This window comes from Melanostigma gelatinosum (assembly GCF_949748355.1).
Source record: "Melanostigma gelatinosum genome assembly, chromosome: 18".
In the NCBI taxonomy this organism is placed as follows: Eukaryota; Metazoa; Chordata; class Actinopteri; order Perciformes; family Zoarcidae; genus Melanostigma; species Melanostigma gelatinosum.
The window spans coordinates 6,222,427-6,250,118 of NC_136651.1; the positions used below are offsets into that span (position 1 = coordinate 6,222,427).

General features: G+C 43.3%; 4 protein-coding genes across 8 annotated transcripts in view; 2 read left to right on the plus strand and 2 right to left on the minus strand.

Annotated features, from left to right (window-relative positions):
* dnm1a (dynamin 1a) overlaps positions 1 to 2,793 on the plus strand; it is a 43,524-nt gene extending 40,731 nt beyond the window's left edge. The window contains exon 22 of the mRNA XM_079289722.1: positions 686 to 2,793. Within this exon, the coding sequence (XP_079145848.1) occupies positions 686 to 716 (31 nt within the window). The 3' untranslated portion in view covers positions 717 to 2,793. The remainder of the gene's footprint in view (positions 1 to 685) is intronic.
* Positions 2,794 to 3,667: 874 nt separating this feature from the next.
* On the minus strand, positions 3,668 to 17,965 carry golga2 (golgin A2; the record flags this gene model as incomplete). Of its 4 annotated transcripts, none has more annotated exons than XM_079289991.1 (27): positions 3,668 to 6,744; positions 6,849 to 7,035; positions 7,169 to 7,275; positions 7,387 to 7,548; positions 7,692 to 7,920; positions 8,240 to 8,328; positions 8,430 to 8,529; positions 8,767 to 8,991; positions 9,120 to 9,233; positions 9,353 to 9,571; positions 9,688 to 9,830; positions 9,925 to 10,012; positions 10,122 to 10,229; positions 10,458 to 10,547; positions 10,732 to 10,870; positions 11,057 to 11,115; positions 11,281 to 11,387; positions 11,504 to 11,597; positions 11,849 to 11,911; positions 12,032 to 12,070; positions 12,538 to 12,618; positions 13,097 to 13,153; positions 13,833 to 13,896; positions 14,186 to 14,232; positions 15,298 to 15,366; positions 16,560 to 16,715; positions 17,888 to 17,965. In XM_079289991.1, the coding sequence occupies 27 exons, from the start codon at positions 17,933 to 17,935 to the stop codon at positions 6,476 to 6,478; spliced, it is 3,153 nt and encodes a 1,050-aa protein (XP_079146117.1). In that variant the 3' UTR covers positions 3,668 to 6,475. The 4 variants fall into 4 exon arrangements, with proteins under 4 accessions (XP_079146117.1, XP_079146114.1, XP_079146115.1 ...); XM_079289988.1 differs by having other exon boundaries at positions 3,668 to 6,741; positions 17,888 to 17,935; XM_079289989.1 differs by lacking the exon at positions 15,298 to 15,366 and having other exon boundaries at positions 17,888 to 17,935.
* Positions 17,966 to 19,894: 1,929 nt separating this feature from the next.
* Positions 19,895 to 23,458, plus strand: hspa5 (heat shock protein 5). Its single transcript, XM_079289787.1, has 9 exons — positions 19,895 to 20,009; positions 20,496 to 20,651; positions 20,761 to 20,992; positions 21,083 to 21,220; positions 21,315 to 21,427; positions 21,530 to 21,920; positions 22,030 to 22,267; positions 22,361 to 22,528; positions 22,631 to 23,458. The coding sequence occupies exons 2-9, from the start codon at positions 20,536 to 20,538 to the stop codon at positions 23,206 to 23,208; spliced, it is 1,974 nt and encodes a 657-aa protein (XP_079145913.1). The 5' UTR covers positions 19,895 to 20,009; positions 20,496 to 20,535; the 3' UTR covers positions 23,209 to 23,458.
* Positions 23,459 to 23,703: 245 nt separating this feature from the next.
* On the minus strand, positions 23,704 to 26,800 carry rabepk (Rab9 effector protein with kelch motifs). 2 transcript variants are annotated; one of them, XM_079289789.1, is made up of 8 exons: positions 26,659 to 26,800; positions 26,442 to 26,496; positions 26,201 to 26,355; positions 25,852 to 26,007; positions 25,604 to 25,768; positions 24,418 to 24,567; positions 24,147 to 24,296; positions 23,704 to 24,000 (listed from the first exon to the last, which is right to left on the minus strand). In XM_079289789.1, exons 2-8 carry the CDS (start codon positions 26,492 to 26,494, stop codon positions 23,774 to 23,776), a joined length of 1,056 nt encoding a protein of 351 aa, XP_079145915.1. In that variant the 5' UTR covers positions 26,495 to 26,496; positions 26,659 to 26,800; the 3' UTR covers positions 23,704 to 23,773. The 2 variants fall into 2 exon arrangements, with proteins under 2 accessions (XP_079145915.1, XP_079145914.1); XM_079289788.1 differs by having other exon boundaries at positions 24,147 to 24,314.
* Between the last annotated feature and the right edge of the window lie 892 nt (positions 26,801 to 27,692).

Genomic DNA, 27,692 nt, shown 5'->3' on the forward strand with positions numbered 1-27,692 from the left:
AACCTTTTTTTTTTTCCAGGGATATACAGGATTGTTTACATGTCCAGGCCTCTAAAAACAATTTGATAGAAACAATCCGAGTGCGGAACGTCACTCTTTGGTTGCACTACTTGCAACTTAGACATTAGTTTACTACGTTTTAAGGGGTGACAAGCTCAAACAAAAAAGTTTAAAATAAGTATTTTTAAAGGGATAGTTTCATTTTGGTAAATATGCTGATTTGCTTTCTTGCCAAGAGTTAGATTAGAAGAGCGATAAATATCTGTACAATAAAGATGTAGCAACGTCAAACTCCTTTTAGAATTGTATTTAAGAAGACAACAAAGTTGATTAAATGATGTGCATAAGTGCCTGCTACTGTACTTCGACAACACTTGGATGTGAAGTTATTCGGCTTGTATTTGGCCTCGAATGCAAACATACATTACCTGTATTGTGGCCATGCCAACTGAGCCTTGTTTTTTGGGGTTTCCCTCATGATATCAGTGGCTGTCTGTGTGAGTGAAGGTATTGTATTTATGTGCATGATTAACACATGGGGGGGGGGGGGGGGCGCTGAAATAACAACATGTAAGTATAAACCTCAACTTGAACTTTAAATGGAGGCTGCGACCATCTAGAAAACACCAATCCAACCTGTTCCCGTGCTCTCTTCTTTGTGTCCGTTTCTGTGCGTCCATGGCAGTCGGAGACCCCCACCTTCTCCAACCCACTAGACCTCTGAGCTCCTCCCTCCCTCCCTCCATCCCACCTCTGGATGAGAGGCCATGGACAACAGTGCCACCTTCCTGTTGTTCTCTGCCACACCCGACCAAGCCGGCTCCCTTCTCCTGCTCCGACTTTTCCCTTACAACACACACACACACGCACACACACACACACACACAGACGCAGAATACTTGAAAACACACCTGCATGACTGACATACGAACATGCTGCACCCTCAGAATTTAAATATACTATAGATATCATTACAGGTACATTTTTGAGTGTATGCGCACATGTGCATGCACACTGCTTTCATAAATACTCACATATATATATATATATATACACAGCATATTTACATACAAGCAAATACATACAGAATGTGTGTTCCTGCTGTTACACCTCACGTGGGAGGAAACTAAGCATGACACTCTGCCTGAGTATTACATTGTACTCCAGCCTTCTTGATGGGTATTCTGGCTGCTGACTGACTGATATTAACTTTTGTTTGTTTCTTTTATGTCTTTTTTTTTCCTGATTTCCTCACTAAAATGTTCGTGTCACTGACTCACCTTGTACTGCCGGTCATGTGTGAGGAAAACATTTTTTAATCAAACGTCTTCAGAGCAGAGTTAAAAAAAAGAAATGAGAGATAAAAGTGGTTTTCACACATCAACTATGAAACAGACCAGGGAGGAGGGCTCGAACAAAATGAGGGGGGGGACATTCAGACTCCTCGCCCTCATATGCCTGAACACACATGAGATGCTGCTCTTCATTCTTTTTTTCCCCACCCTCCTCTTCTTTCTTGCACTAGGACTGCAGCATGTTGCAAAGGCCTCACTGTCACTAAATTCAACTGTTTTATAACTTTCTTGTTTAATTGAATCAGTGGACAACCAAATAGTTCACTTTGTCAAAACCACCTCTCAAAAACGCCGTTGTCTGTGCTGCCACAGAACCTATGCAACAAAGAAAATGCTTTCCCAATTTTTGTGTTTATTTTTTTGGCTTAACGAGGCGCCTCCCATGCCACTTTTCCCCACTTTCCTCTCCTCAACAAACATGGTCACTGTGCTATCTTATCGAGGCGGGATCGAAATAGAAAGTGCAATATATAGACTATCCTTCTGCAGACACCAGTCACACAAGAATCAGAGCACATGTTTCACTGAGAGGCTCTGAGACCCTCAGACTGTTAGATATCCTCTTATACATCCTAGCTATTCAGAGGGAAGGAGGTCCTTCATGGGAAAGTGTGTCCCTCAGTCCGCTTTCTACTTCATTATGCATCAAATCCTCTGATGTACTGACAGGAAAACCTTCAGCATTTTATCCAGGTTCATGATCGGGCATTTCTTTTTTTCCTCTCTTCTTTTCTTCCTTCTCTCAGTGGTCACGGTGGTGAGTGAGAACATGAAAACAGCCACAGTCTATGCATGAAACTATGAAAACGCTCCTCCTGTTTCACCATCACGTCGCTGTCTGAGAGCCTCGTCTCCTGTTCGCCCCGTCAGTGTGTTCTATTTTGACCCCAAACAAAAATCCCCAACGCAGTCCACAAAAAGCATGTCTCTGCGCCTCAACCGATGCCATTTAGAAACCACTTCTGTGACCCCTTGTGCATCTGAACTCTCCACAACTGCAACGCAAATACGACAAAGACTATTCGACCCATTATTTAAAAGTAAAAAGTTTATTATGGACATATCTTAATGTGTTACGATGTATATGTGTGGTGCCTCTTATGGGACTTGTACTTCCACTGTCTAGAGAATTTAGTCTGCGGAATATTTCAATTATTCAATAAATGAGTACGCATGTGTATAAGGAAATATTTGGAAAAAAAATTGTAAAAATGTGTAACATGTGACATTGGCAGGTTGTTTGATACTGTAGCTGGTAGCGGAGGCTTTTTCTTGTTTCTCTCTGTGTGTAAAAGAGCAGAACGGGACTGTGTGAATGTGTGAACTCCTGCAGCTACCAGGTCCTGCATCTCGTTTAAAGTGCTGTGGAGGGAACGATGACTTCATCTTGCAGAACTGCTGTGCTTGGTCAACACATTAAAAACCTCAGTGTACGAAATGAAGTGTTCCCCTTCGTCTTCTTCTTCTCTTTATGGTGGTGAACAACAGAATACAGAAGAGTCCACAGCCGTCATTTTTCTAGATTTTAGACGTTAATATCTCCACAGTGGCAGAACGGATTGTTAGTCCATCTCCGTTCATTCGTTAGCGGTAAACAAACTACAGCTGAGGCTGATAGGAATGTAATTATTTTAATAAGTTCTTCGAAACCAAAGTTATGCTGTTAAGTGCACAGTGGAACAAAGGCATGTGGAATATGTGTAGAGCTGAAAGAATCAATGTTCAGCTTCTTTTCTTGACTCTGGATCATCAGAAAGAACAAATTGTTTGATTTATCAACTTGATCTTCAGTAAATTGTGGGTTTTTTACACAACTTTCTGATATTTATTAGACCAAACAAGAACAAATCCAGCATATGAATCAATAATGAAAATGTCTACAACATCTAATGGAAAGTAATTAAGTTATAAAAAGGACTTGTTAGAGTATGAATATGTGAAGGATGAATCTTTTTCACAATGTTTCTATCAGGAATACGAGTTTGAATCTACCAAAATAATAAGAAAATGTTTGTTAATATGCGAGATGGTTTAAAAATGATGCATCCTAAATGCAAGTTTCTCTGTGAGTTTGGTATTTAGGTGGACACGAGTGGGCTCAGGAATTGGCCTTCTGTCACAGTGAAAGGTGTAAATAATCAAATAAACGCTGTCTGACCTCCATGTAGCCGCTTCCACTGCGGTGCATTCTGGCTCACGGTCACATGGAGCCATCGTTACTGTTATTAGCAACACCTGTGCTTCTCCTACTGAGCCCAAACCACCTGCTGCATCTCTGCTAGTTGGGATCCAAATAATGAAGACACAATGCGTTCAAGTTGCTCAATCAGTTTTAATCAGGAGAAGGGGAGAAAATATTACTCGAGGAAAAACAACAAATCAGAAAGCTGTTGTCAGAAGCAGCCCTCGAACCAATCAGTTCTCTGAAGGATCCTTCATTTCCATCCAAAAGTGACGTCTATTTGACAATAAAACTGATTAGTTGAGATACTAACGTATTCCAAATAAATAGAATAATTTCTTTTTTTTTTGTCAATCTTTGTATTAAATCACAGCCAGTCAGTAACCACCAACGACACACACGGTCCACACTGCCAGTAAACATGGCAGAGCAGCCCCCCCCCCCCACCACACACCAGGCATAATGAATATACAATATGTTACACAGTTACAGTATATACACCAGCTTTACTTCTACAGTAAAGACAATAAATGCTTTCTCATTGCTATTTCTTTCATCACGCGTAACATATTTAACAGTGACTCAGAGAGGGTGGGAAGTCATTTCACCCACATCGTCTTAAATGTTATCTTACAAGCCCCGAAACCACCAAAAGGATTTTATTGGATATTCAACTCTTGGTCTAACCCCAAAAAAACAAACGAAGGAAGAAAAATAAATCATATTTTGTGGCATTTTTGAAAAGGAAAACCCAAAAGTGAGAGAATGCTAAGAAGAGAGGAATATTTTAAATCAAGAATGATTAAAGTAAATGTATTCAAAAGCCCCGTGTTACTAACGAAGCGTTGTGGTTTAATGTAGAGGCTGCACTGTTTACACCTGTGAACTACACATACGGCCTCCACCGGTTACATTTTCCTTTCCTTTAAAATACCAGAATGTGCACTAATGCGTTCTGCATTTAGCGATAAATATCAAGTGTGCTATTTAACAAGTGAACAAATGTGTCCGCCTCAAAGTAAACACAACAGAGAGGATCTTAAAATCCAAAGACATCCAAATGAGGTTAAAATACCTCAAAAAAAAAAAATCAGTCACTGGGAGTTTGGTTTGACCCGCATGTCCTTGCATATTAAAATCATGGGAAGACTCTTAAAAACCAGAGGCCTCTGTCGTGATTTCATCTGAAATGAAACGTGAAGGAGCTGCGATAGCGTAGCTCCTGGGTGCTCGTTGTAAAGGGAAAAAGGCTCTATAGTGAAGTCAGTCCATCCGCCAATCTACATTTGTGAATATGAGCATCTCGGTTCATTTTCTCAAATTGTGACTGGTCCCATACCTTTGGGATTTCTCCTTCTATTCATATTTACAATTCATCCTCCGAGTGAAACACTGCGCACACACAATTAAATGAATTAGCTTCAACTGGAACCTTCAGCTTCAGACCGGGGCTTCATAGGATTCCCCCTTTTCCTCCAGAGATCAGTGAGCTGCAGCTAAGGGGCCGAACGAGAGGCTTCGTACAATCATACTTATATCATCTGATAGAGGTCTACAAGAAGTACAACAGATGCAACTTCGGCCCGAAGAGGAAACGGTTTGGATCACACACACACACACACACACACGTAAACTCACACAGTCCAGTCGTAAAAGGATGTGCATTTAATTCATCTTTGATATGTGGAAACATAAGCAAACGTAACAGAAGAGAACAGGATCTTATCAATAGTGTCAGTTTGTTGAGCAGCTATGAGGGGAAACAAAATAAAGTGTTGACATTTGAGATGAGGCCAGCCAAATGCCTCAGGTTAGAGAGTATTTGAAGAAGAGCGATGACTTACGGGTGCGTTTTAACACCGTACTTCCTGTAACTTCCTCCAGAGCATCTACCCGGCTAATGACAAACACAGAGAAACCAATAAAGTGGGAAGCAGCCCAAGGCTCCATCATTTATCAGAATTGCACTCTGAAAATAATGCCTCAATAACTTTGACTAAAATTGGTTTTCATGGGATCTATTAAATTGCATCTATCCCCTCAAGGACTTTAGAAACCACCTTTTCATAACAGCGGTGACTCCTCAGTCTAACAGGATGTTTGACATCACAACACATATATTAACGCTTCACATTGTACAAAAATGAGACTTATTTTCAGTGTTTGGAGGAAAATGACAAAAGGATATTTTAGGAACAGAACCAATCTACGACACCTGCCTCCGTCTCCCTGAATCTTACCACGTAACTCGCAAACTCTCGACTTTGAAACGGAGCAGCGCCTACAGGCCAGAGGCTGGTACGTGCACTCAAGTTTCTCTCTCCGACTTAAACTTACATCATCCTCTGCAACTCTGCACCTCGTCTCCTCGTGCGCCCATCCACCATCGTCCCTTCTCCTCACTTTACACAAACATACGGGTAGATATTCGGGTTATTACATTCAAACGCGACGCTCTTATTTGGCATTTGTACAGTTAATTGTGTAAAAACTGAGATTCTGCGCCGAAGTCGCACACGTTTTTTGACAGCTCTTGTAGTACTGTATCAGCAAGGGTTCAGAATATATATATATATGGACCCTTTATTGCACTTATGTGTAAAATGGGAGACGAGTGATTAAAAATGGTGGCATGGAGAATAATTGGATTGCGCTAAGAAATACCGGTTCTCTCTCTCATAAACAAAGAACCACTTAAAACAAAAAAAATAGATAATACACTCCTTTTAACTATGCGCACAGAGCAGAGAGGAGAGGGGGGGGGGCATTTAAATGTAACTGGGTCAAAGATAACTGTGACTTTCTTGAAAAGTATGAATATGATCCAACAAGCTACAAACACGGTGTACTGTGGTGTTTAATATTCCCCAGACTTCAAGACATGTCCACTATCTCATATACATACACACTGGACGACACGCCCAGCCGCAGTCGCGCCTCACACCACCAGGATCTTGACTTTGTCCTGTTCGTCAGGCCGGTAGAAGAAGGGGATGCAGGGGTTCTCCCCGAGGAAAGGGGGCGATCTCAGGGCTCCCTGGGGGTTCTGGATCTCCTGGAGCAGCTGCATGATCTGCTGGGCGGTGCCGTCCTCGTTGGGCCCCGGGGGCCTGGAGTCGCTCTGGGCCGACCCGCTCGACAGCACCTGTGACGAGGGGGCTTCCAGGCCTGTGGTGGGCTCTGACAAAGGAATGATCTCCATATCTTCTGCAGCAGAGAGAGAGAGAGAAACAGCATGGTGAAGTTATATTGAATATGAAAAAGACACAATTTAAAAAAGCACAAGTGGCATTTTTACTGGTTGTGCCTACCTGCTCCACTGTCAGCATTACGGTGTGTGTGTGCGTGGTGCTCTGGGTGAGTGTGATCCTCCCCCACAGGGAGCAGGTCGGAGTTCACCGCGCCTGCGTCGGCTACAGCGCCGGTGTAGCGGCTGTACCAGTCGTTCCTCTCGGCCACCAGCCTCATCACCAGATCCTGCAGCTCCGACAGCTTCGCCTAATGGGCGACGGAGAAACAACGACGGAAAACTGAGCAAAAACACGCATTACGACAAACATCGTACGGAAGTACAATGGACTGCGTTGATGGTTATTTTCAAAAGAAAAAATAAAAGGTTGCTATGCAGTACTTTCATCTCCTCCTTGTCCTGGGCCAGCATGCTGATGTACTGCTCCTTCTCCTGGTGTTTCTGCTTCATGATGGCCCGCTGACTCTGGTACAGAGCTATGTACTCCCCTGGAAGACAGACGGAGAATGTACAGTGTTGCAAATTAGTACAGTGATGAAGACTTTTCTCGCTTTCTGACAAAGTATTGCACCTCAACTAAAAATATCCCACGGTCTCACCTATAGTGTCGGTCTCTCCAGACAGCTGGATGCAGCGGTGCTCCAGCTCCTCCACCCTCTCCTTCAGGTCAGCTTTCTCCCTCATGAGGGAGGAGAAACGCTGCTGAAGCTTCTCCATGGCATTTTGCAGGGCCTGATGAACTTCCACCGGTACTCCTCCTTCTGGAAAGAGGACAGAAAACAGCGGATTAGGATAATGCACTCAAGATCGTTTTTATCCCAGGACACGTATTCTTGGCTTTTCCCCCCCCATTGTAAAAACATTTGCATGCTTACGCACAAACAAACCCTCTGGTCTTCCTCACCTGAATGCTCGTGACTGTGTTCACAGTGACCATGTTGGCCCTCGGTGTGATCGTGCTCGTGATGGTCGTCATAACCGGGTGTGTAGCTGTGGTGTTGGTGCTCTAGGCTGAGGGCCAGAGCGGCCTGGTGCCTGGCTGCCATGTGGAGCCTGTGTTCCTCCTCCAGCTGCCTTCTGGCCTCGTCCCTCTCCGCCTCCAGCTGAGCCAAAGCTCCACAGATAAACTCCTCCTGTCGGGGGAGAAAGGGTGGCGTTGAGGACGGTGCAAGGGAGAGGCTCAACTAGAAGAAAGAAAAGCTTTTGCCTCACGTGTAGTTAAAACATGAATCATTGAGGTTTCAAAGTCACTTGTGTATTCGTTTTTTTCTGGATCAAAATTATGAATACATTATTCAAACTGGCATGGCACCAGATTTATCATGCAAGTGTCAATTTCAAACATGATTGAGGCTTCCATAATGTGTAATAAAGCAAAATAAATCATTTTAGAACTTCAATCATAACTTCACAAGCAGTTTTTTTGTGAAGAACATTTGTCACCATCCTCACCATCTCCTTCTGGCTCTCAAAGTCCTCTGGGATAACTATGGAGGATTTCGCCGGGCTCTCTTGCAGTGACTGGCTCTCCACTCCGTCGCCTAAGTGACATAGTGAGATAGTGACAAGGTGACAAGAATTAAAGCCAACAATGGCAGTAGAAGACAAAGATACCAACATACCAGGAAGAAACAAACCTTACCTTGGTCTCTGGATGATGAGACAAGAGTCGAGCTGTTGAGCAGCTCCTTCACCTCAGCCTTCAGGTGCTCGTTGTCTTTGACTAACATTTCCAAATGCTCCTGTAGGGGGAGACAGAGAGTCATTCAAAACAAACTTCGGCTCCAGCCACACTAAAATGTTTCCGTTTAAAACCGGGGTTTCAAAAAGGAAACGATCTGCGGGCATTTCAGCATCGTTCTCATAATGATCTCCGTCCGTTACTCCAGACCTTTTAAAGTGTACTCAACATCTATTTCAGAGTTCTTAATTCATCGCCAATGGTCACGTGAACATGGCCTCCTTCCTGCAATACACACCTGCGCTTGCTTGAGCTGATTGTGACTGATCTCCAGTTGCACACGGCCCTGGCTTTCATCGTGCTGCAGCCGGTCCATGAGCTGGATCTGCTGCAGGTACTGGTGGTTGATCTGTTCCCTCTCTGAGGCCAGGGTCTGGTAGCCCGCAGAGTACTGCTGCAGGTGGGCCACGACCTGGTCCCTCTGCTCCATCAGACCCTGGGTGTCCCTACCTTTCAGTTCCAGCTAGTGCAAAGAGAACAAAGAGGAAAATGAATACCAAGAGGAAGCGGAAAACAACTGCATCCTTCTATCCTGAAAATCCACCAGCAGAATTGGGTTTGTCATCGATAGTGTTTCGTGTTCAGCCATACCTGCTCCTTGATGTCGTGCAGCTCCTCTTGCAGTTCACCCATTCTGCGAGCCAGCTCCTTTTTCACATGTTGCTCTGACTGGATGGCAGTGGTCAGCTCCATGTTCTCATTAGTCTGTACAAAGAAAAGGAGTCACCCTCTGAGCCAATACTTGCTATGAATGTACTTTTACTAATGTGGGAAACCTTTGTCAAGTTATTGTTACAGATGGACAGCTAGATTTCCAGCCTCACCAGTTTGACAAAACCATTCTGGAGCTCAGCCAGCTGGTCCTTCAGTGTCCGGTTCTGGGTGAGAGCACGGCTAATGGTGGCCTTGTCTGACTGAACATCCTCCAACATGCGCCGGCGGTCGTCTCCGTCCTCGACTTGTCTCTCCACCTGCTGCTCCATCTCCCCCAGACGAGACTCCTGCTCTACACACATGCGGCTTAGCTGCTCGTTGTCCCGTAGCTGGGGGGAAATATTAGAGGCCGATTATAGAAACTAAAATTCTATAACGATCAAAGACATTAACTACATATTAGCCGATACAGGACTGCTCAACCATGTGTGAACGTGACTCGTACCTGTGCGTGGTACTGTGCGATAAGAGCGTCTTTCTCCTGATGTAGAGTGTTGAGGGCCTCCTGCAGAGCCACCTCACTCTCTGATGGCCCCGAGGACTGAGGCTCTGCGTTATCCAGGGCCTCTCTCTCCTGGGACAACAACACTGGAGGAGGAGGAGCAGGAGGAGGAGACGGATGGCAATTATCAGGTTTAATCATTTTGGGAAGGAAGAAGCACAACACGTGTGAGCCTCGTACCTGCAGCATTTTTTAGGTCTGTGATGCTGGCTTCCAGTTCCTGGACACGGCTAATGTTTCGGTCCCTCTCCTCTGCCACCAAAGACACCTGCGCAGACATCAATGAATCATTTGTTTAAAACCAAAATAATAATCAAACAACAACAAAGAACATCCAGATTTCTTTATGTCCATGCTGATGTCACCGTATAGCTCACCTGTGTTAGCAGCTGTTCTGTTTTGTCCTTCCATACACGACCCTCCTCCTGGATCTGCTCTGCATAGCAGTCCCTCTCCACCTGCAGCTGGCCAATCGACTCAATCAGCTACAACAACATAAAGCAGGGGACGGTGTTAACGACAATAATAAAGGTGGATGACTTCTCATGGGTCAGTTGATGCCAATGCAAACAGGAAAGGTGCTAAAGAGCCACACACTTTAGAACGATATATCAACAGACTTTGAACCAACTCAAAACGTTTTAGATGGAGATCTACATGTGGCAGTAGCAGGACACACATGCAGATAACTGGAAGACAAAAGGTCCACAGACCTGGTGATTATGTTCCTCCAGCTGCTGCTTCTCTCCCAGCAGCAACTGGACCTGCTGGTTGGCACTGGTGGGATCTGACTGACTGGAGCACTAGAGAGGGAAAGGACAAATATTTCAGTGAAATGCAGGTAAATACATGAAAAAACATCACATATATCTGCATTGTCTGCAAACAAACAGGGCTTGAGATTAAAACGAAGCCAATTATTTTGTAAGCGGAAGATCAGCATAGATGTGATGTACTGTCACATGTTGTGCCCGAGTCTCAATGCACCTGTTGCAAGAGGTCAGTTATCTCGAGTCTCTTGCGAAGCTCCTCCACCTCCAGCCTCATCGCTCCGTTCTCCCGCGTGCTCAGCTTTACCCGCTCCGACAGCTCCGAGTTCTGCTGCTTCGCCTCCTCACTCACATTACTGCGAACACACAGACACGCAGAGGTTGTTCATTTTACCTACTAGGTTTAAACAGGACTTTGGAGTATCGCGTGTGCCATCTGTTGGGCTGTAAATAATTTGATGGACTCTAAATATCATTCAACATCTGCTGTGGAAATGTTACGAAATACGTCTCCTTGTGTATTCTCGGGCAAAGTGACTTACTTGAGTCTAAACACCTCGAGCCTCAGGCTGTCTCGCTCCTTTTCAAACTCTTTGTTGTGCTGGAGACAAAAAGGAAAATGTATTAAAAATAACAAACACACATGACACAGACATTCAAAATAGAGGAATATGCTTTTGTATGTGGCTGTTCTACAATCACGCAGCTCATTGAGAGTTACTTAAGTCTGTCATATGTTATATGGTGTATCTGGATGAAACTTTACCTTTTCAAACAGTTTCTGCTGTGTTGAGACAGAGGAGAGAGTTCTCTCCAGCTCCGACACTCTCTGCTTTGTTGCCTGCAGACGGTTATTCAACTCATCTGCTTCAGCTACACACACACACACACACACACACCAAGAAAGACACACATACAAACTGTTAAAAAAAATGTTTCGTTCAAGTGAATGTGCGGCCGATTATAAAAACGCGCACACACACACACACCTGCTTTCTGCCGTGCAGCATGTTGTGTGTATTGTAGCGCCGTTTGTAACTCTGATTTCTCCGATACCAGTATACCAATGGTCTGGATGTGAACCTTGGGAGAGGACAGACGAACAACAACGTAAGACAATGTCCCGCATTACACAACAACATTAACTGAATATGAATGTATACAGAGTCATTACGTTCAGTCATTCAGCCTTGCTAGACAGACCACATCATTTATTGTTGCCTGGGTGAGCAATTGGGAGGTTATGTTCTCGGATGGACTCTGACATTACAATGAGGCTTTGACACAGTTTCAGACATTGTAAATTCGATGTATGTGTTTGGGTAACACGTTACCTGTAGTTGCTCCCGCATGCCTCCCTGCTCTTTTGAAGATCTCTGTTCAAATTCTTTTCGCTCCTGAAGGAAGAAAAATACCAAAGCTCATGAATCACCAGAAAGGAAGTGAACATTCAGTAGACTGCATACATTAAGACAGGAATGAACAGACAGAGAGGAAAAAAACCCCAAACTGTTTACCTTTTGTAGCTGATCGGAGACCACCTGAGATTGCTGTGCCTGCCGGACCCAAAAGGATAAACATATGAGTTTGGGAAACATTTCTTTCATCACCCCTGCAGCAACTCTATCCCTAGAAAACAACTATAATTCTGGCACAAAAGCCTTCATCTGACTGCCAGACAGCACAAAGTAATGAAATGAAAAACCAGTTCTGTTATCTACGTTATGCTAACTATTTATCTTACTTGAAGCTTTGAGCTCATTACTGTTCGTGTGCTACAATAAGGCATCTACCATCAGCTTATGACAACTCTGACCAAAGTGTGCTCATATTGTTCCTTATGCAAAGTGAAAGATAAATAAAAAAAACATGTAATCCATGCATGACTTCTTCCAGTGTGTGGTTACTCAAGATGACATGCAGAATGCATATAGTGCATGCACTGATGTGGCAACTGTGGAATGGCAAGAATGAGGTAACTCCAACAACACAAAACAACACACACACACACACAGCTTCTTACCAGCTGGTCTAGCTTGGTATTTAACTGAGAGTTTGTTAGCTTGCTGGACTCCAGGGCGGCTGCCAGCTCCTGATTCCGACCCTATCACGTGCAAACATGCATCCGGGAAAGGAGAGAGAAAAAATAAAAGATACACAAGAGAAGGATAAGGTGCAGTGGCAAAAGTCAAACAAAGAGGAAAAACATTCTGATGTGAAATATTAACATGGAGGCAAACAATAGCACCTTCACAAGTAGAGTAAAAATGTAAAATGAAGTCAACTATACCATGATATAGATAATGTTTAACAGAAAGACGACTGAACGCGTATAAACTGCCATTATTATTGAAGAGTTGTGTTGCTTTGTGCTAGTTTCTTCTTTTTCAGGCATCTAATCCGGCAAACATCAACAAATCAATCACCCACCTCCATTGATCGCATCACATTATGATTAGTTTGAGCTCAAGGCTCACTTGGTGAATTGAACAGTATTAACATACTATTGGAACCTGACCATGACTCGACTGACTTCTAACTTGGGTTTTCTGTTTATAGAAAATATTAGCTCTCTATCTTACCTCCAGCTCCCTCTCACCGACAGGTGGACTGTCCCCATTCACATATGCAGAAGATGACTAGAATGACACAAACGAGCACATTAATGCACCTTCAGCACAAATTTAAAAAAGAAAATATATGACCCGTCTCTATGAGGTTAAAGCTGGAATGTACTGGATGCATTGCAGATGGGCAATCGGTTTAGTCAGCAGTTATAACACCTGCATTTCACAACAGCACCGCAACACATTCTTTTCTCAAATGTACTATAAAACTGTGTGCTTATTATGTTTAGGAAATACTCACTACTAAACCAGTGTTATACGTGTCTGTACTCATATTATTAATCCTTCACTCAGCAGATACAAGGTCACTGTAAACTGTGTCTCCTTGTGATTTGTGCTGCTGACTATGCAAAACAAAACAAAACCAAGTTCAGAGGAAATACATAAAGCGGGTGCAGCTGTTGATGCAGCCAGTGTGCTCGAGGCGATTGGGGACAACTGGTAGATCTGAAAATGCCTCCAGTACATTCCTGCTAAGGATAGACGCAACACACCCCTAAATAAATGTACGAATTAGTGATGGTGTTTACTGTAAAACACTGTATGACAAAGAAGTAATTGTGTGAGTCAGAGAGAGCGAGAGACAGAGACAGAGAGAGACAAAGACGGAGAGAGACAGAGAGAGACAAAGACGGAGAGACAGAGGGAGAGCGAGAGAGAGACAGACACATTAGCAGTCCTAGAATTGTACCTCAGAGACGAGGCCGTTGAGTTGCTGTGAGAGCTGTCTCAGGCTCTCTGTGGAAGACAGCGGTCTGCAGGATAACAGACATGAATAATCAATCACACACATTAACCATGTGGTCTACTGTGTGGCATTAGTAATCAATGGCTAGAGCAGCGGCATACATTGCCTCAGTAGCACTGCTTATTATGCCTAATATTGAATAAGCCGTTTACAAAGGTGTTACAAACCCTTAGTTGCACTAAATCTAAATCGCCATATGTACCCAGCCCGTTTACATCAATATGTAACCTCTGTTTTGTATATGGTGTGCGTTTCAATAACAAGGATACAAGGCAGTGAGGAATCAGGAAACAAACCTATTTTCTTCTGTTAAACTCTCGTTGCCGTTGGTATCGGGATAGTCCTGCAGACAGAGAACAAGATCAAAAGAGGAAAAGAGAGTTATAGGTAGAAAGACAAACAGGCAGAGAAGGAAAACTGTGATACAATTTGATTAAAATAATTTGCGTGATGACAAGGCACACCCCAAACAAAGAGGGAATCTGTTGTTTTTCTCACATTTACCAGTAATAACACAGCAACTGGCTTTTTAGAGCCATTCTGCTTTGGCATATAATCTTAGAGGCGAAGGACATACAGCAGTAAGAATGAGAAGACAAAGAGGGAGAAAATGACAGAAAGAGAGACACACACCTGGAGGTCAGTGTTGTGACCAACAGACTCAGGGTTAGTAGCGGCGTTAGAGCTAGCGAGGTTAGACACGGGCGAGCCATGACCCGGCTCGCCCTGTGGGTCCTCCAGCAACTGGGGCGCTGAAGAACAGATGGCCTCCATGTCAGCAAAGGCCTGAGGTGACACATACACAGAAAACGCACACACTGGTTCAATGGCAAGAACAAGAGCAGTTATGATGGAAAAAAAACTACAGAAAGACCACAATGATGTCTCAAACGTTATGTGCTTTTAGGTGCAAGGAAAAAAAAAAAAAAAAAAAACTTGATTACTGTACTGAATCTTCAGTTCACGTTGACCCAATTATGTCATTTATATGTGCAGATTAATGCACGGTTGTCCACAGACAGAGGAAATAAGAGCGTAATAAGAAAAGGGAGGGCCTCTGATGGGGTCTATATCTGTGGTCGACAGAGCACTTATAGCAGGCTCTGTTACTTATGGGGACAGCTGGAGCAAGAAAGCTGTTACACAACTCCCAATTATTTTCCACCACCGTTACCCATGGCCCTCTCAGACTATGCTGTATAAATAACATTAAATTGAATAACTGACACATTAAATAACCCATCTCTTTTACACTAATGCAAGCATGACATCTGTAGTCATCTACATCAGGCAGTGAACAAACGCAAAGCAAGCAATGTGAAGACAGTTGAACACACACATTTCTTATTTTCCCAGAAGCATGCCTGGACAGGAAAGACAGGAAAGAGAGAGAGCGACAGAGGCTCACCTGACTGTTGCCATAAGGAGGCAGGACTACTCCATTGCTTTGACTAAGTACTTTCAGAATACAGTCAAACTTCAGGAAAGAGAAAACAAGGGTGGAAAATGAAAGAGATGTGAAAGGGGGAGAGAACGATTTAGAAAGGCACAGAGAAGCAGCGGCTACAACAAGTGACTACTGGGGTGTGTAATAAGGAGGCTAGTATGCCCGGCCCAAGAGGTCAGCAAAGATTACCTTACCTGCATACGAATAAAAAGTAAATTACTATTACGAATAAAACTTAAATCTGAATAAGAATGCAGGGGCAGCGCAGCATTTCTCCTATTGCTTCAGCTTCCTCTACAATCAGCTCTAACACACATAAGTTGCTCACATTTTTCCCTGGCAAGCATAACCTGTGCAAAGTCAATCATTGGGAATCTTAATAACACAAATTATCATAATCAATGGCAAGGCAATTATTGTGAAATGTCTCCTACGCTCTGACCCCTAAGACTGAATCAAACATGTTTGGGGAGAAGAAATGCATCAGAACAAGCAAGTTGTAACTAGCCCGGAATCCAACCAGGCTTAGAAAACTACTGACCGACATGGTCAGTGGAAAACTGACCTGAACCGCAGTCAGCCCGTGTGTGTGAAAGCTCTGTGCTGGAGTCACATGACCGCTCGATTTGCTTATAGGAGCTTTAAAGCAGACCACACAGAAGCAGAGGGTGCTTAATCTTTGAAATGTAATACTAGTGACAAGCAGCAAAATAATCAAATGAACTATGTTTTTTAATTCAGATAAGTCTTAAGTGTCCCTTAATAAGAGCAGCATACAGGATTAAAGAATAAGCTATTAATAGAAAGAGACCAGAGACGAGACTACTGGTCAGGTTGAGGAAATATCTCTGCAATGGCCACTGTTTATGGGGCTAAAGCTACCTCTGTCTCTTGTCTAGTGTGCTTCTCTTTCTTTATTTTGACCCCATCATCTGGCAAGCAGAAGTGTCAATACTGCTACCGTGTTCTTGGCACTGCGTGTGTTTGATAGCGAAGAGGAAAGCATTCGCAAACTTGACAGTAAATCAGCCGTTTCAATTCAAGCGGCAACACTTTTTGTGATCGATGACCAAGCAGGCCACTACAAATCATTATGAAAATCAATTCTGTACACTTGATTTGAGAAATCAGACGTAAGACACGCACAGAAAGTTGTTATTTGACCAACAAAGGCAGAATTAAATAAGGTAAACATACGGAAAGACCGCCTGGGACCGACTTACATTGTCTGGAGAGTTTCTGTCTGATGAAGGTGCATCGTGTTGGCTCAGTCCCTTCAGCTTCCTCTTCTTCTTGGCCCCTGCTCCTCCTCCTCCTCCACCACCACCCTTTTCTCCTCCCACACTAACAGGGGAGCTCTTCTGCTGAAACTCCTTCAGCTGAGCAGCACATAAGAAAAGGAAACAACAGATGTGAAAGAAATGCAGCAAAATCTCCTCAGCTGCCTTTTTAAACAAGATTGCACTTTATTACCTCTCCTCACAGATATAGCAGTAGGCCCAATTTTCCCCTGACTTTTAACCTACTGAGACATTGATCATAACAAGTAATCTGATGGTCCGAGATGAAGCAGGGATGGACTGCTCCCAGCTAGTCAAATATCCGGATTCTATTGTAGAGTGAAATGCATATAGCCACAGCCAACAAGTCATTGACTGTCACTTTGGACTTACTTGTCTAACGACTTGCTAAACCAAACAAGATTAAGTTGATAACTTGCAGCAAACTGTGGGGTTGAATCGCAGCGAAATGCAAACGTGTTATCACCACAATAACTCGTCCACGAACATTATAGGGCAACAAAGTATGCCGACAAGTCAATTCGTGAAGCTAACATTTCACAGCTGATAACACCATCTTTTTGACTAGCCTAACACACCTAGCACGACGGGGAAGAGGGGTGTCAGCTGTCAAAACAGTCCCCGTCATTCTATCAACTGTGCTTCAATGCTAGCTCAGCGTTTGTATTAAAAATGCTATTTGTTGACCATTCCCTTGTATAATTGTGCCATCCTACAGAAAAGAGAGAAAGCTGCCGAGTAGCTGTGTATTATTCTTTGCACCCATACATAGCAAACTTGTCATTAGTTAGCCAGCTTGCTGACGTTAATTTGCCTTAGTTAGCTAAGTTAGCACGTTAGCTAATAACCACACAACGTTAACCACATTTAACGTTAGCTGGAAAGACACATGAAACTGTTAAGCAAAGGGAGTACGTTAAGTTACTCACTGACTAGCTACATGGCGTAAGATGATTTAAAAACCTCTAAGAGCTAAAAAGTAGTCAGCATAATCTGGGAAAGTTAATGCTATCAACAGAGGCCCAGAAGAAGCACCGATCTCGCCTGCGCATAGAAGCCTCAAAAGGAGCACGAGAGGCGGGACAAGCGACAGCGGAGAGGTCGCACGACGTGTAATGACAACACCCCTTGCTCCGTGAAGAGATGTGTAACACAACGCCAGAGAACACCAGCAACGCAAAACCTACAGAGGAGAGACAGGGACAGTTCTTCTGGTGTTATTTAGCCGGGTCAGTTGTTAAATACTTTACCTTTTTCTTAGCTGCAGCGAGTTTTATTTGCCTGCTCTGGTCGGCCATACTGCTGCTCTGGTCAACGACAGACCGGACCACGTCATCAGTTTGGGCCCTGTTGGTGTCTGTGCCAGTAGAGGTCGCAGGAGGATCCAATGTGCTATCTATATGCAGTCTATTTATTATTATTTATACAGTCTATGGCGTTATCCCACCATTTTTAAATTTTCAAATCCCTGTTTCTTTTATTGGGTTGGTATGTTTTAATTGTCAAATACTGCAAACAATGTTTACAACTAAATATATGGTGACTTGTTTGTCTTTTTGTCTTTACTTTTACTTCTCTTCCTGCTTTGTGTAATATTTCACACTGTGACGGGAAACTTTTGATGAACAAAAGGGGAATCCATTAATTCATTTCTTTTATCAAAACATTATTTATTTTCTTTTGATTTTGTAATAATGTGTATTTGTGCAGTGCTGAGCATTGTGCCTATCTCAACACAGATCATGTCTATCACAGGGCTACGCTGAACAAACAGATAAACTAATAAACTCTGTGTTGATTTAAAGGTCTCTTATCACCGTACTTACATGCAATTTAAGTAATATGTCACTGGAGAGTGAATTCTGCAGAGCACCTGCTGATTTCCATGTACGATCCTGCAAACTCAAAGAAAAATTGACCAATGTCCAAAATTCATATTTAGGACCTGTTTACTGTAAGGTACTACAGGAGAAGAATATGACATTTGAAACAGGTGAAATTATTATGGCCCTCAGATGTTTTTAACAAAATCATGGCTTCTAATATATCCTATTATACTAATTACATTGTTTAATCACTGAAATGTGTATTATTATTGTATTCAATTGAGGTTGTTTCTTGTTTTGAGTTAATTAATTAACGTCCTCTTTAATTGACGTAAAATCAATTATTATTCCAAACCAACAGTTTATTATAATGTCTTAAGACTTGACCCAAGTACAGAGCAGTGGCTCTCAGGCAATCCTGAGTATTGTTTTATTATTTTTTAACGCATGCCTTTTTCTGTCGTCTTTAAATGAAAAATATACTATGTTGCGGTATAACTCTGTTATAGAAAACCCCTCAAACAAAAGCTAAAAATGTAATTGTTTCACAGATTTTTTTTTGTTGTCATTTCAATAATGTTCTTGAAAGAAAAAAAACCAATACTTATTTCAAGAATGTTAAGTGTGAAGCTTGAAGACTGAATAAAGCAGATCACTGCAATATTATCAATAAAATAATCATTGATTCTACAACAAATCTTGACACAAGCTGAATTGCTTTGGAAAAAAAGTGAACTGATATCACCCAATTGGCAGTTTTTGTTGTTGTTGTAATACCAGTATTTCTCACTCTGTTCCTCATATTTAGCCTGACATATATATATATATATATATCATAATGTGTGACCTGCTGAATCCAGTGTACAAACATAATTACATAGTAGTCTAAAATAGTAGTCTAGAGAGGGCCCATGTCAAAACTTGACAGTCAAATTATTGCAGGCTAATTGCATGTTCAGTCACTGATGAAACATTCAGACAATCCAGTGAATCTGATGTAACACCCTTTGCTTTTAAGGTTATTAGTCACACGCATACTACACATTATTTGCACATTGTGAGTCATTATTACTTCTCATGATACCAACAGTATCCACACAAGCTCGCCCCTTGAAACAACATCGAATTCATGAGGGGAGTCAGCACTAACTTAAAATGTACAAAATGTATAAAATGTGAAATTGCACTCTTCCTGTAGTCGTGAGAGTGGCGTGTCCTCGCTCCAACTGTGTCCATGAATGCTCTTGACAGACAGCCAATCAGCATCGGCACAGGCGGCGAAACTCGTGACGTCGCACCCGACCCGATGTGTGCAAATCAGCGGCGGACAGCGTGCTGCAAGCCACCAATCAGCGCGTTCCAACGAGCTGCTGCTCAGCCAATCACGGGGCTCCACGACGGGAGAGAAGTGACGGCTTATATATTGAGAGACCACGGTTCATTCAACATCACTTCACCGAGGCAAGAAAATAGGATAGAAAGAAAAAAGAGAGATATACATTTTGCTTTAACAAGCGACGTGAAGACCGAGAATACTGCGATTAAGGTACGTACGAACATTGTTGTGAATCTGATAATGCGACGACATATTTGGTGTTTTCTACAACGTTGAACCTCAATTGAAGACGGTTTTCTTCATGATGAAGCCGGCTAAGCTACCGATGATGATTTATTTACCATAACTTAAAACGTCAAATGGCCAGTCACGACATTTGTAATCTAAAATAACTAATTTAAGTGTTCATTATGAAAGTATTTTCTCGCATGGCTGCTTGGCACGCTAACGTGGTTAGCTAGCTAGCTACCGGCAGATGGGGGGGGGGAAAAAAAGAAACCGTTAGCCAGTGCTCGTAAGACAGACTGTGGTGCGCACGTTTGATATTTTCTGGGGATTGGTAAAGGTCTCATTAACGTTAAATGACACCCAGCACTACGATTAGCTGGTAGCTACCTACATTTAAGAGGTAGACAGCCTACGTCATGAACGCAAAGCCACGTTTTTTTTTAAACAATATATATTTCTCCTCTCCAGATTATTTTTTTGGTAGACCTGAGAGATCAAACAAGCAGCGATGAAGCTGTTGTGGGTTGTAATGCTGGTGACCGGCACCGTGATTGCCGATGACGATGACAAGAGGGAGAGTGTGGGGACTGTGGTTGGAATCGACCTGGGAACCACCTACTCATGGTAAGAAGAAAAAAAACGCACCTGTCTTGATTGTTTTTGAAAGCTATGAAATTGTTGAATTGAAAATTGTTGCCTTACGAGTAATCATTTCTGAAATGCTTCCCTGCAGCGTTGGAGTGTTCAAGAATGGCCGTGTGGAGATCATCGCCAATGACCAGGGTAACCGTATCACCCCGTCATACGTGGCCTTCACCAGCGAGGGTGAGCGTCTGATTGGTGATGCCGCAAAGAACCAGCTGACCTCTAACCCCGAGAACACCGTCTTTGATGCCAAGAGGTTGATCGGGCGCACATGGGGGGACTCCGCTGTGCAGCAGGACCTCAAGTACTTTCCCTTCAAGGTACGTTTTTAACTCTGACACAGTGGGGAAGTTGTAGTTGTATTGAGAAACATACTTGGTACATTAATATTGATGCATGTTCCTCTTCAGCTCACTGAGAAGAAGGGCAAGCCTCATATCCAGGTTGACATCGGTGGTGGCCAGCTGAAGACCTTCGCTCCAGAGGAGATCTCTGCCATGGTGCTGACTAAGATGAAGGAGACTGCTGAGGCTTATCTGGGCAAGAAGGTACAAAAAAAAACCCATGGAAGAATGTTCAACAATATAACACTCTTAAATAGATGATGTATATTTGACTCTATTGTTCTGGTGTTTTCTTTAGGTCACACATGCTGTGGTCACTGTCCCTGCCTACTTCAATGATGCTCAGCGCCAGGCCACTAAGGATGCTGGAACCATCGCTGGACTGAATGTTATGAGAATCATCAATGAGCCGTAAGTGTCTCAATAAAAATAATTAATTCATCAGTTGTCCTTTTGGAAATTGTGACAAATACTTCCCTTTCTCTATAATAATCTCCTGACTTTATTCTTTAGAACTGCTGCCGCCATTGCTTACGGTCTGGACAAGAGGGACGGCGAGAAGAACATCCTGGTGTTCGATCTGGGCGGCGGCACCTTCGACGTCTCCCTCTTGACCATCGACAACGGCGTGTTTGAAGTGGTGGCCACCAACGGTGACACTCACCTGGGAGGCGAGGACTTTGACCAGCGCGTCATGGAGCACTTCATCAAGCTGTACAAGAAGAAGACCGGCAAAGACGTGCGCAAAGACAACCGCGCCGTGCAGAAGCTGCGTCGGGAGGTCGAGAAGGCGAAGAGGGGGCTCTCTGCTCAGCACCAGGCCCGCATTGAGATAGAGTCCTTTTTCGAAGGAGAAGACTTCTCCGAGACCCTGACCCGTGCCAAGTTTGAAGAGCTCAACATGGTATGTTACTCAGCTGTGTAAAAACAATTACTATATACACACTACATACCTGTTTTATGACATCATTATTCGACAAGCCTTTTAACCTAGTCTTTTTTTACTTTGCCAGGACCTGTTCCGTTCCACCATGAAGCCTGTCCAGAAAGTGCTGGACGATTCCGACCTGAAGAAATCCGACATCGATGAGATTGTCCTGGTCGGAGGCTCCACCCGTATCCCCAAAATCCAACAGCTGGTGAAGGAGCTTTTCAACGGCAAAGAGCCCTCTAGGGGCATCAACCCCGATGAGGCTGTGGCATACGGAGCTGCCGTGCAGGCTGGAGTGCTTTCTGGAGAAGAGGACACCGGTAAGTCATCTTCCTCATACACCGTAGTGTCCGCTTGACACAACAGAGTTTGCAAACTCAAACTTGTTTACTAAATATTTGACTCTCTTGCAGGTGATCTGGTTCTTCTGGATGTGTGCCCGCTGACCCTCGGTATTGAGACCGTTGGAGGTGTAATGACCAAGCTGATCCCCAGGAACACTGTGGTGCCCACAAAGAAATCCCAGATCTTCTCCACAGCCTCTGATAACCAGCCAACTGTCACCATCAAAGTTTATGAAGGTAAGATTCGGACAGAGTAAATAAAAAAAGAATGACAATCTGTTTAACATGCATCATTACTATTTTCCTTGCATGCAGAAATAAAATTGATTGTCTCTCTAGGTGAACGTCCACTGACCAAAGACAACCATCTGCTGGGCACATTCGACCTGACTGGCATCCCTCCTGCCCCCCGTGGCGTACCGCAGATTGAGGTCACCTTTGAGATCGACGTCAACGGTATTCTGCGCGTCGCCGCCGAGGACAAAGGCACGGGCAACAAGAACAAGATCACGATCACAAACGACCAGGACCGCCTGACGCCGGAGGACATCGAGCGCATGGTGAACGACGCTGAGCGCTTCGCCGACGAGGACAAGAAGCTGAAGGAGAGGATCGATTCCCGCAACGAGCTGGAAAGCTACGCCTACTCACTGAAGAACCAGATCGGCGACAAGGAGAAGCTCGGTGGCAAGCTGTCGGACGAGGATAAGGAAATCATCGAGAAGGTGGTGGAGGAGAAGATCGAGTGGATGGAGTCCCACCAGGAAGCTGAGCTGGAAGACTTCCAGGCCAAGAAGAAAGAGCTAGAGGAGGTGGTGCAACCCATCATCAGCAAGCTGTACGGTAGTGCGGGCGGCCCTCCACCTGAGGGTGCTGAAGGTGCTGAAGGCGAGCAAGAGGAGAAGGACGAGTTGTAGGCCGAGTTTGAAGTGTGCTCTTCTGTCGCCCCTTGCCTCTCTGGTAGTTGCATCTAGATGTATATATTGAACTGATGGGACTCAAATAGTGAGAGGAAGGGGTGGCGATGACAAGCAACCATACTGAATCTTCTGAAAGACTTTAAAATAAGTGTGAGAGAGAGGTGTTCTCTTCGCTGGAAGGTGGAGATATTTGTCAGCCCGGAATACGAGGCTTGCTGCTGCTGTTCTCAGGCAGTCCTGGTGGGGAGGGATTTAGAGGGAGGGCACAGGGATTTGTGGGGGTGTCTGTGGGATCCAGAGCTAATTATGTTCACAGGCAATGCTAAAAGTTATTTATTTGAATCTGGTCATTGTACATCTGGAAAGACATTGAAATAAATGTTTGATACAAAATGGTGCTTGAATAGTTTCTTGTTGCAATTATTTACACTTAAATATTTTTACCAATGGCTCAAATGATAAACCTTATCTTAATACCCAGAGTATTGACAATACAAGCTTTAACATGTTTTAATAAAACGATATACAATTACTAAGTACTCACAACTTGGGTAAATGAACATCATGTTATTAAAGTCACAATGCAGTCATTATGAATGACACCCTGTGTGTCCATTCCTCCAAATACAAAGGCCAGATTTATTGTTTTTGAGGCTGCCGGGCTGTTTGCTTGCTGCTCTGCTCCATTCCTGTCACCACACACCGTCCAGGGCAATAAACACATGGAGTGGTCAAGGCGGTTGGGTGGCATATCCCCTTCAAACGTCATGAGGACCCATCTGCTCTTATCTGCAAGCAGGAAGTAGAACATTTAACAATGTTTAAGTATTAAAAATCGCTACGATTTTCATCATACTGCCCTGTAGCGTTCATAGATTTAGTCATAAACAATGTAATGAAGCGACATATTTTAAGGCCTCTGAAAAATGATGTACCAGTGTTGAATCTGTACATGGAGTTGCCGGCTCCATCAGCAGTCATCCCCCCAAATATGTAGATGTTGTTGCCCAGCACCACTGCTGAGTGGGCTGCTACTCCTGGTGGGATGTCTCCTTTGGCCTGCACGTTCTCCCACTTCATGCTCCCTTTTAAACAAGTAGACACTTTATTTTCTTATTAAATAAACCATTTTTCATCATGTATGATCATCTGAGATAAATGCAACTCTGATCTTCTCAGTATGGTTCAGGAGCGTTTAGGGCTTACTTGTATCCAGAGAGTACATATCGTTGTGGAATTTGTCTCCAGCCATGCCTCCGTGAATGTAGATCTTTGAACCAACTGCAGCTACAATGTGGCCATGTCTGGCTGGCAGGTTTCTGCCTTGTGTTTCTGGCTGGGACCAGGTGGATGACACTGGGAACACCGAAAGATAATAGCATTCACACATTTGAGGCAGAATGAGAGTCACGCCTTCAATAGGGTGGATTACGCATTCATATTGGTGGCTGTTAAAAATGTCTTGACAGTGAAACTATCAAACACAATACAACTGCGTATATAATATGGAGTCAAGTAGCATTAGACAGTAAAGCTCACAATCACTGCTTCCTTTAAATAGGACAATGGATCTGTTCATCGATGAAGAATGATAACTAAACCTTTGAAAATGTTTTTTTTTCACAGGACAGATTGACTTGTCGTTGCAGGAGAAGCACAGGTGTTATTAATAACATTAATGATGGCCCTATTACATTTAAGTGTCCCTGTCTGCACTGCCAGTGACTCACACCTCAATGAACTGCAGCCGTTACTAATTAAGGTTATTAGTTACACCTGTGCTTTTTGCTGATATGAAAAGTCAAAATATCTACAGTAAAAAAAAGGCTGTTATGATTTCTGATCCATAGCTGTTTTAATTAAACAGGATCAAATTAATTTGGTATCCATTTTCAACAAAACACAAAATGTTCATGTTATTTTTGCAATCAAACATATCTCTAATATTTCCCCCAAATATAATCACAATTAGGCTGCAAAAGTATTAAAAGCCTCGCACATCCACGCAGGTGTTTCCAATTCTTCTTCTTGATTAGACCTCTGCTCAGGTTGAAGTTGAGAGCAGTTATGCCGGGAATTACAGGAGGTCGCCAAACATTATTTACTCATGAAAATGCTAAATGTGCAAGTTGGCCTGCCATTACAGGTGCAACAGAGGTAAGAGGGGAGATGTTAATCAGGCACAGTGTACCAATGCCCACTCAGTCCTGAGAAGGGGTCTAATCAGCCTAAAATAGGGGGGAAACATCTGTGGGGGGCGTTCCGTGTAGGACTGGCTGTGGGGCAAAATGTCTCAATATGGTTGGTGGTAATACAAGATACCTCGTTGAAAAGATTTACTGGGTTTTCGGAGATACAATTATATTTGGCAGGTGGTTTATTAAACACAAACCTGTATCAAAGACATGAAGTGTGGGGTCTGAGACTGGTGAAGCTCCTGCTTCCCCACCAGAACAGACATACAGTCTGTCCCCTTGGCACGCTGAGTTGGTGTGGTATGTCCTGGGACTGGGGGGTTTGCCATTGACCACTACATTCTTCCAGCGAGACCCACTCTCTGGACACACACGTAAAGAGTGGATTATAATAGTGCTGAACTACTAATGAAGATCACAGATTACCAGGTGATTTTAGTTTTACCCGTTAGCTGTGTATGCTGGATACAGTTGCGATTGCCACTCTCCTGTGCCCCTCCAAACACCCACAGGCTCTGAGGGTAGCTCTCTGGCACAAAGCTGCAGTGTTCATACCGCGACTCCAAACCCTCCCACTCTGGGATGTCCCATTCATGACTATCTGGTGGAGTCAGAAAGGGCAAACATGCAACAGGGAACACAATAATGACCCTGCCAAGTAGATAACGAATGATGCATGTGTTTACCCATAGCTGTGACAAGTGACTGTGCACGATGCTTGACGCCCTAATTGTGGGTCTTTGGGAGCTTTATCCGTAACGGTTAAACATATACTGTCATTAACTTTATTTTACCTAGATTTATGATGTGCAAATGTGAGAAACTGCCGCTGGGGTTGGCTCCCCCAACAATAAAGATTCTGCCTCTTCCTTCATCTCCAGATGGAATAAAGGTGCAGGTGTGACCCACACTGACACCTGGAGCAGCACCTCTGGGTATCAAAGAATACCTGTTGACAAAACAAAACAATGTCAGCAGGATAACAGGTTAGCTAGGTACATCACAAGTGCAATTGAATGATCTGAATGTACTCACCATATTCCTTCTTTGGGTTCATCTAGTGGGTCAAGTACCGGGAGAAACTCCATGGCTGTCAAAGACATGAGTTACTGGTGTTATTGTTTTTGAACACTACTCTGGTCAGGGATCGATGTGCAATCGAAGCAACCAAACTATTTATGTGTTTTATTGTTCCTAGAGACGCTAACTTGCTAACTAAAAAGAGCACGTGAAGAGCGTCCTTCCCACTAACCTGTTCTTCCGGGTTTATAGAGGACATAAATGTAGCTCTCATTTAAGTAAAGACTAGCCTTTGGCACCACTTTATAACGTCCATACAGCGACAGCTGTTATTAATGCTACATGAGACTGTAAAAGATAGCTTAGCACCCAACCATAGCGCAGCTCTACGTTGAAAACAGTACGTAAAATATTACGTTGGCCATGGTTGCCTGTTGCGCATGCGCCATTCACTTGTCCTGTCCATCCCACTGCTGAATGGAGCAACCACAACGTTGCTATGTTTTTTTATCATGCATAAAACATTGATACGAATTCGTTGCATGGGTTTGCAAGGAATTCTTCTCCGGTTTACACTCTCAAAAAAGTGTCTGCAGTTTCCGGTTGACCCAGAAACTCCTCTCCCACTTCGAGTGAAGGTAGGCTTTGAGTGACAGCTGCACCACACGTGTTTGCAATGCCACAGAGTCACGGAGCAAACTTTAGCTAATTATCTTATCTGCGTACATCAATGAAAAGCCTTTCTAAATTGTTCTACTTTCAAACTATTCCATTAGTTTATATTTCAGACAGTGTAAGATTACATAAATAAGTTATACTGCAACATTTGCAGTGCATGGTAAAACAAAGTGCCTAAGCCCATATATTACATTTTTTGAGTACATGTTCAAACAAACAAATACACAACATAACTGCAGTTCAGTCATGTTGCAGGAACTAACCGGACGTGCCTTTAACACTATATAAGAAGTCTGAGATACATTTTTAGCTGTTGTGTAGGAATAATTTGTCATCTAGAATACAAATGAATAAACATGAATACAAATGTATAAAAAATAACTTTATATGCACCAAACAGCATTTTAAATAAGTCAACATTCAGAATGTGTCTCCAGTTGTAACTTATAGGAAATGTATTTTCTTTTTCTCTCCATGTGGATCTACAACTAGGAAGTATATTTCTCCAAGTAGGTGCAGTATGATAGTTTGCGGTGAACTGTGCTGACAGGATAGACTTAAATGCATTTCATAATTTGTCCAGTAGGC

Coding starts and splice junctions, on each gene's coding strand:
- rabepk (XM_079289788.1), bottom strand. CDS start 26,494: ATGGAGTTTCTCCCGGTACTTGACCCACTAGATGAACCCAAAGAAGGA. Junction 25,769..25,851: donor CCAGCATACACAGCTAACGG/GTAAAACTAAAA, acceptor GTGTGTGTCCAG/AGAGTGGGTCTCGCTGGAAG. Junction 24,315..24,417: donor TATGTACTCTCTGGATACAA/GTAAGCCCTAAA, acceptor AAGAAAATAAAG/TGTCTACTTGTTTAAAAGGG.
- hspa5 (XM_079289787.1), top strand. CDS start 20,536: ATGAAGCTGTTGTGGGTTGTAATGCTGGTGACCGGCACCGTGATTGCC. Junction 21,221..21,314: donor AGGCTTATCTGGGCAAGAAG/GTACAAAAAAAA, acceptor TGTTTTCTTTAG/GTCACACATGCTGTGGTCAC. Junction 22,268..22,360: donor TTCTGGAGAAGAGGACACCG/GTAAGTCATCTT, acceptor ACTCTCTTGCAG/GTGATCTGGTTCTTCTGGAT.